This window comes from Tarenaya hassleriana, unplaced genomic scaffold, assembly GCF_000463585.1.
Source record: "Tarenaya hassleriana unplaced genomic scaffold, ASM46358v1 Cleome13, whole genome shotgun sequence".
Taxonomy (NCBI): Eukaryota; Viridiplantae; Streptophyta; class Magnoliopsida; order Brassicales; family Cleomaceae; genus Tarenaya; species Tarenaya hassleriana.
Window position 1 is genome coordinate 3,322,104 of NW_010963495.1, and position 8,074 is coordinate 3,330,177.

General features: G+C 47.8%; 3 protein-coding genes across 3 annotated transcripts; 1 reads left to right on the top strand and 2 right to left on the bottom strand.

Annotated features, from left to right (window-relative positions):
- The first annotated feature begins 58 nt into the window (after positions 1-58).
- Positions 59-2,704, top strand: LOC104807819 (anti-sigma-I factor RsgI6). Its single transcript, XM_010533242.1, has 7 exons — positions 59-383; positions 594-628; positions 706-850; positions 924-1,111; positions 1,177-1,284; positions 1,365-1,511; positions 1,589-2,704. The coding sequence occupies exons 1-7, from the start codon at positions 302-304 to the stop codon at positions 2,561-2,563; spliced, it is 1,680 nt and encodes a 559-aa protein (XP_010531544.1). The 5' UTR covers positions 59-301; the 3' UTR covers positions 2,564-2,704.
- A 379-nt stretch (positions 2,705-3,083) lies between these two features.
- LOC104807818 (thaumatin-like protein 1b) lies at positions 3,084-5,149 on the bottom strand. The gene is made up of 3 exons (XM_010533240.2): positions 4,919-5,149; positions 3,985-4,654; positions 3,084-3,630 (listed from the first exon to the last, which is right to left on the bottom strand). Exons 1-3 carry the CDS (start codon positions 4,986-4,988, stop codon positions 3,369-3,371), a joined length of 1,002 nt encoding a protein of 333 aa, XP_010531542.1. The 5' UTR covers positions 4,989-5,149; the 3' UTR covers positions 3,084-3,368.
- A 1,154-nt stretch (positions 5,150-6,303) lies between these two features.
- Positions 6,304-8,017, bottom strand: LOC104807817 (thaumatin-like protein 1b). The gene is made up of 3 exons (XM_010533239.2): positions 7,678-8,017; positions 6,866-7,583; positions 6,304-6,602 (listed from the first exon to the last, which is right to left on the bottom strand). Exons 1-3 carry the CDS (start codon positions 7,727-7,729, stop codon positions 6,443-6,445), a joined length of 930 nt encoding a protein of 309 aa, XP_010531541.1. The 5' UTR covers positions 7,730-8,017; the 3' UTR covers positions 6,304-6,442.
- Between the last annotated feature and the right edge of the window lie 57 nt (positions 8,018-8,074).

Genomic DNA, 8,074 nt, shown 5'->3' on the forward strand with positions numbered 1-8,074 from the left:
GATCTATCCATTATGTTTTGGAGATATTAATATATTCTTATAAACAAGAAAACAGAGAATCAAAAGTTGGGTTAACGCAAAGGCAGCCCAAGCCAAAGTAGCTATAAAATACAACATCACATGAAAGACTTGAACAGTACACAACCACTTCACGTGAGCTCTGAAGTCTTCGGAGATGCCGTCCTGTTTCTGACACTGTTCCCTTGTGATCTTTTTTTTTTCCTTTTTAAATCTCTCTGAATTCCCAATCACTCACTGCGTGTTTCCTGTTCAATTAGTTCAACCCAACAGATTGATTGCCATGAAACATTCTTGGGCGTTTGGTCTTGTTTCTTGCTTCTTCTGGGTCCTCTTCCTTCTCTTCCCCCTGGCTGCTTCATACGGTACGGCCATACGTTATTCATACGCCTGGCAACTAGATACACATATTTTGCATGTATTTCATCCGGTTTTGTAGACTTTCCTGCGTTTAACTTAGCATTACCCACCGACCTCTCTCCACAAAAGCATGTCTGTGGACATCAAGAGCCCTCTGTTGTATACATTGCTGCTGATTTCATGGGATGTTTTTTTTTTGTTTTCTTGATGGGCAGAGGGGCCTTTTTATGATTCTACGGCCTATACGGAGGTAGGCCAAGCCACAGAATACACATCTTCATTGAGAGATGATTGAGTGGTGGATTATAACTGCGTGTGAATTGGCAGTGTAAATTAGAGCCGGAGAGGGCGCTCTACAACGGAGGGATCCTGAAAGACGAAGCATATGGTGTGGCTCTCGTGGAGGGCGCCCATTACACTCCTGCTTTCCTCTTGCAGAATCTCACTCAGCACATCATCTACTGCTTCTCCAGTTAAGTTGTTGCTTTTCTTGCTCTCGAGGATGCAAACAACAAACTAAGGAGGGTGCTGTTATTATGGAACAGTATGGGTGAAGATGGAGGGAGGGGGTTCATCAGCAGGAGCAGCTCAGCATGTAAGAGCCATGCTGAGGACAGACGACGAGACCTTCGACTGCATCGGTTCTGTCTCGGCCAGGCGTGGCTGCTGGTCCTTCCTCAAGGGCGGCTTCGTCCTCCATTCCCCTTCCAATCTCTCCATCCTCTTCTTTCAGGTTAAACACGATTGCTGTCCTCACACATGGGGGAAGCTCGTAAATGGTTTTTGTTGAAATTTCAGACATCAAAGGAGAACAGTAGCAGCACCCAAATAGGAGTGGCCAGGGCCTCTCTGCAGCCATTCACGCAGGAGCAGTGGCAGACCAACCAGCAATACATCATCAACACTGTTAATTCTCCACCACTTTGATCCACACATCCTCACTTTCAAGTCAAACATCACAACCATATATGTATATGTATATGCAGGTGAGAAAAAGAGCTGTGACGGTTCACGTGGCGGATGAAAAAGGAGACATCCTGCGAGGAGCCCAAGTGACGGTGGAGCAGATCTCCAAGGACTTCCTCATCGGATCTGCCATCGCCAAAACCATCCTCGGGAACATACCTTACCAAGTAAGCCATTAGCTCATGCTTCCAGGCCCATTGGATTATTGCACCACAACAATCAACATCGTCGCGTCGTGTGGCAGAAATGGTTCGTGGAGAGGTTCGACGCGACGGTGTTCGAGAACGAGCTGAAATGGTACGCGACGGAGCCAGAAGAGGGGAAGATCAACTACACCATCGCCGACGAGATGATGCGATTCGTGAGGACCAACAAACTCATCGCTCGCGGACACAACATCTTCTGGGAAGACCCTCTGTACACTCCCGGGTGGGTCCGCAACCTCACCGGCGACCCTCTCCGGCGGGCAGTAGATGGGAGGATCCGGAGCCTGATGAGACGGTACAGAGGGGAGTTCGTGCACTGGGACGTGAGCAACGAGATGCTGCACTTCGACTTCTACGAGAAGAGGCTAGGGGAGAAGGCGTCGTCGGGGTTTTTCGAGGCGGCGAGGGAGGAGGACGGCCTCGCCACGCTGTTCCTGAACGAGTTCAACGTGGTGGAGACGTGTGGGGACGAGAAGTCGACGGTGGACGAGTACATAGGGAGGGTGAGGGAGCTCCAACGGGACGGGGTGTGGATGGACGGGATCGGTCTCGAGGCGCATTTCACGGTGCCTAATGTGGCGTTGATGAGAGGCACTTTGGACAAATTGGCCACCCTCGGCCTCCCCATCTGGCTCACCGAGCTCGACATCAGCAGCCGCCTCGACCAGCACACCCAGGCGTTGTACCTGGAGCAGGTGCTGAGGGAAGGATTCTCGCACCCGTCGGTAAATGGGATAATGCTGTGGACGGCACTTCACCCCAACGGATGCTACCAAATGTGCCTAACCGACGGCAACTTGCAGAACCTTCCGGCGGGGGAGGTGGTTGACCGTATGCTCAGAGAATGGAGGACGAGTGAGGTGAAGGGCGCGAGCGACGACCACGCCTCCTTGAGCTTCTTCGGCTTCCTGGGGGAGTACAGGGTCACCGTCACCTACGGGGGTAGATCCGTAAATTCCACCTTCTCCCTCTCCCCTTCTCCTGAGACCAAACATGTCCGCCTCCGAATCTAATCAATTAGATCCAAACACAGCATCATCGTCATCATCATAAAGAATGGTCAGCGAGCGTGCGTCCACTCTAATTCCACGTTTCTTAATTTCTATGTAATATTTTTTGGCCCCGGAGAATTAACAGCCCAGTTTTTGTTTGTAGCATCAGAATCAATAAATAACTTAAAAAGAAATCCTCCCCTAAAAAAGTTTTTGATAAAACTGGCTTATTTAATCATATGAATGAATGGGTCAAAAAAGGGGGTGAAAGACAGCTTTTTTCTAACAATATAGGCATCAATTCAAACAATTTTTTTTATAAAAAAAAAGGCAAAATGTGGCATCCATCATCATTCACATTTTGACACGACCAACCAAACTCTATGAAACCAGCTGCTGGGCGTTTGACCCCACTTGCTGTTATAGCCATATTCAATTCGCACGCCGACCAGTTTGGTTTATGGAACCCAACAAGCCTTGCAGGTAAACGGGTAGCAGTCATTTACCTCACCCACCTCTTCAGCTTTACACATACACACAATAACATCAGTGAAAGCGCAGTTTCGCGAAAAAAACAAGAGCAAGGTTTTGCACCCAAACCTCGTCTGAGGCTGCTACCCATTACAAAACGCATCAAACCCAACCAAAAAGACGTCCAAGCAAGAAACACCAACTTCAAATGTTCCTAACAATCAAAGCCAACACGCCCTCCCTAGTCCTAAAACACAAAAGGCCTGGCCAACCTACCCCAGATATTCACAAAATCAAGATAAGGCCAAACATTACATTTTCAGCAAAACTAAAGGAAAGAAAAAAAAAACAAAGGCTACAAGCAAATAAACCCAAGCACGAGAGGAGAGAGGCTAAATGCGGAAAGCAGGGTGGCCACCACCGGAGGAGGGCCAGCGGCTCTTGCAGATTCTCCCATCGCAAGACCAGCCATCCATGAACCGTCCTGCAACATTGTCTCACCCGACTCCGACCCGGTTCCCTGATACCCGTATCCGTATCCCTGGCCCTGGCCCGTGTATCCCACTTCGGATCCTGATGAACCTGCCCCCGGCGTCGAGTAACTTGTCGACTTCTGACTGTTGACCACACCCATAAGAAATACCATTCGGTTATTCTTCATAGCATAACTCATCAAAATGACAGTTTTTCTAACCATCCCTTATCAAAGAGGATCTCTTGGCACTTCACAAATGTAACGTGAAAAGAAGGGAGACAAACATCAGCCTTTTACAAGAACAAAACATCAATACCCATCTCTAATTTTCAGAAAGAACAGTAACAAAACTAATCATAACGAAGAAACCCATAGACATAAAGTTCGGATTTTTCCAACAAAAAAAGACGCCGAAAGAAAGTCCAGTCGATATCCTCCCAGATTCCATGGAAAAGAACCAAAGTCAGTATGCTAAAAGAAAAACCCAAACCTTTACCTTGGAGAAGAAGGGCAAAACGTCACCGTATAATCTCCGCCGGAGCAAGTGAAAGTGCTGGTTGCATCGTCGTAGGCGTAGCTGTACGAACGAGGACACGCCGCTTTGAACATCTCCGAATAGACAGACGGCCGACACGTGGCAGGCGTTGCGTACGCGCCGCTGCAACAGTACTCCGGGCTTCTGAAGGCCTCGCACGCGCTCTTGCACGCGTCTCCGTCACCTACACGCAGCTCCGCCGGGCACTGGCGATTTAGGTCGGAGGTGCAGCCGGTAGCAGCGCACTGACCGGAACCGCCGGAGACTTCGACGACCATCGGGAGATTATAGCCGTCGACGAGGCTGACGTCGTAAAAGTCATTGCCTCCAGTGCCGAGTGTGAACTCCGCGAGGGTAACGGGCGGCACAGCGCCGAGGCCGTTGCATTCGACCATGCCAGAGCCACAGTCTCCGGTCGTGCAAGCGCCGGATCCGGATCCGTCGAAGTTACAGCCGGTTCGGGCCCAGAACCGGCCGGACCAACCGGTCGAGGCTTGGAGGGTGCGTGAGGTGTCCTTAGGAAGCTCAAATCCGGTGGTAGCGAGGGCAGGTGAGCCCGCATTTGCCAAAATGCCAGGCCACACGGTCAATCCACAGCGATTGATGAACGTGAACGTCGAACCGTGAGAACCTGAAAGCAATAGAGATCAGCGACAAATAAAACCAACATTCAAGCGAACCCATGAACGAATATCTGAAAAGGTAGAAGATTTTCGAAATTTTTTGGAAAAACCCATGAGAGAAAGCGCAAGGTATGTGACTTTCTTCCAAAACTGGATGACCAAAGAAGAAAAAACCTGTACTTTCAGATTCCAGGCAAGAATGCGAGTTAAGCAAGTGAGACATAAGAAGGATTTTTTTTTGTGTTTTCCATGATACCCAGCAGCAATCATACCTTTAGAAGCTAAGAGCACAAGGACAAAGCACAGTGAGAGAGTGACAAAGCCACGAGGAGAAATGCTCATTGTGATACTTGTTCTTCTTCTCTACTCCTTCAGGGTTCCTACAAAAGTCCGGAGCTTTGTTCTTCTGAAAATGAGAGAGAGAGAGAATGGGAGTGGCAGCGTGAACTGTGAAGTTATCAGCTTGGGATGTATTTTTGCTTTTCCGTTTTTTAAATAAAATGAATTGCCATTGGGTTTTCTTCTGGGCTCAATGACTGAAACCGACAAAACTGCATCTGCAGAAGCAAAAAATACTACCAACAAGTGGGGGGCCCAATGGCTCATATCACATTAAAGTCTATATTAAGCTCAAAACTATTATTGTTGTTAAATTACCATAATTTATAATATTTATGTGATGTGATAACATAAGGTACATTTATCAAAGCTCAAGTGGAAAAATACTCTTCTATGGAGTTCAAAACTATGGAAATCTACACGGTTTCACTTTTTTTTTATGATAAATTGTTAATATTTGAGTTTTTTTAAATGCTTTATCTTTAAACAGAATAATTGTTTTGGAGGGGAAAGAGATATAATAAGTTTTTTTTCCAAGATATACGGCTACTAATGATAATGGCGTATATTTAAAATGGAATTTATTAGCGGACAGATTTTGTTCACTTTTTATATTTAAAATTAAAGAGGATATTATGTTTCCTGAGTTAGTGGGTTTAATAAACATGTTTATATTTATGTTGTTTGCTTTACAGATGTCCCGCACGGTCGGACGTCTCATAATTGGGCCGATGAACTGGCCCAGAAAAATACGGGGCCCACGTTGCAGAAGGAGGACCCACACGATAATATTTTAAAAAAAAAATCGGATTTGACCTCGCAAGTGATACAGGTCCCCGAATATCAACCGCTTGTAATGAACGTACTTCTCCATACACATGCGTGTCAGAAGAAATAACGGTGGAGATTAAGACACGTGGAGAGGTACATCGTAGATGAGCGTAAGGCGAGAAACAGAGGAGTCCTCTCGTTTGGCTCTCGGCTTTTGAGGACACACCATTGCCATTGGGCGGAGCCCGATGCTTTGACTCGTAATTGTCTCGAGGTTTTTAACCTCACGAGGCATATTTGTTTAACTAACAAACCTAACCCGACATACTTTTTTTTTAAACTTTTTTTTTTAAAAAAGATTCTTCACTTTGTGTACTGCGTATGTTTAGGCGTGTCAATCGCGCCGATCCGAACCCGCACTTGTTCCAAGGGTTTCGGATTCGAACTCGGACCGACCCAAATTTTTGTGCACATATCGACTACTGTCTACGGCACATAGCCAAACTGTATGATACAAATGAAGATCCTACTGGGTTTGGAAAGCACCAAACAAACAGTGCCTCGTTGACCAAATGATGGGATGGGAGTCATTGGAGTTCCCTGTGATTTCAATCCATGAATGGGTAACAAATTACAGACAAGTATACATAGCCCCAAATGCAGTGGGATCATCTTCTATGAAAGTGTTATCTGGCAGGCAGAGGAAGAAGAAGAGTGAGAAGACAGAGGACAACAGGAAGGCATGGGCTGGGGAGACGAGTGAGGCTTCCTCCGCGTAAGTGTATCATGCTCTTGTTCACCAGCGGCACCGCTGCCCCGTCCCTCCTCGTCCCTAACACCTTCTCGCTGCGCATTACAAATACTTCTACTTTTGTATGGTTTCTACTGAATTCATAACTTCTAATGCAACTTCTCACTCACTGACACACTACATACATATACATATATATATATATATATATGAATTCCTCAAGTAAACACTGACCGCACAATTTTACTAATTACTTTGTGGCTCCACAACTCCAATCAAATTCCACATAATGACGACCTGACTGTGATCAATTATGCAATCCCGTATGATAATTGGAGGGGCAATACCGTATTCTTACCTTGTATACGGCGGAGGGCAGAAGGTGATGACGTAGTCGGCACCGGAGGCGCAAGTGTAAGTGCTTGTCTTGTCGTCGTAGGCGTAGCTGTAAGAGCGAGGGCAAGCGTGCTTGAAGAAGAGAGAGTATACCGACGGCCGACACACGTCCGGCGTCGAGTACGCCTCGCTGCAGCAGTACTCAGGGTCCCCGAAGGCCTCGCACGCGCTCCGGCACGCTACTCCCGCCACGCCCCTCGATCCGTTGTTGCTCCCACGCGCCACCACCCTCAGCTCTCTCGGGCACGCCCCGTTCAGGTCAACGAGGCATCCCGTCGCGCCCCACCCTCCCACCACTGTCTTCTTCGGCAGGATCAGCATCGGCAGATTGTAACCGTCCACCAAGCTCACGTCGTAGAAATCCAGTCCTCCGGCTCCGTTGAGCGTGAACTCGGCCAAGGTCGCCGGCGGTTTGGCCCCGGATCCGCCGCACTCCACCTTCCCGGAACCGCAGTCTCCGGTCAAGCAGACGAAGGAGCCCGAACTCCGGTCCCGGGAACACATGGTTCGGGCCCAGACCCGGCCCGACCACGACACCGGTATTGTGACCGTCTGGGATTTCCCGCTCGGGAGAGCAAAGCCGGTGGTGGGTAGCTGAGCCGTGTTGGCGCCGGAAAGCAGACCGGGCCATATCGTACTCCGGCACCGGTTGATGATCTTGAACGAAATCGGCTCAACTTCTGCCAATAGAAGCAATTATTGAAGACAAAAGTTACTCGATAGATGAGCGAAAAAACCAGAAACTGAAACATTTCCAATCACATCAGTAATCACCTGAAAAGAGGAAGAAAACGAAGATTAGGAACAAAACGATACGATCCATCATAGCGGTGATGATTAATCGGGGAAGAAAAACTATTCATATGGAGAGAAGGATGGGGAAAGTATATGCGTAAATGAGTAAAGGAAAGAACTTTACTATGGGTAGAAAGAGACAACTGCCCTGGACAAGAGTGTGGGAGAGGAAGGTTCGTCGGTTTAACAAAAAAAAAAGGAAGAAAGAACCGAATTGGTTGGTTGAAAGATCAAAGCTAGCGTGGCATCTTTGCTTGCGGGCCGTTTCTTCTCCATTTGGGCCTTCAGTGACCAAAATCAAGACATTATGCATCTCACTCTCTCTTGGGTCCAATGGAACATATGTCTACCGGTCTACAAGGGGGGGGGGGGGGGG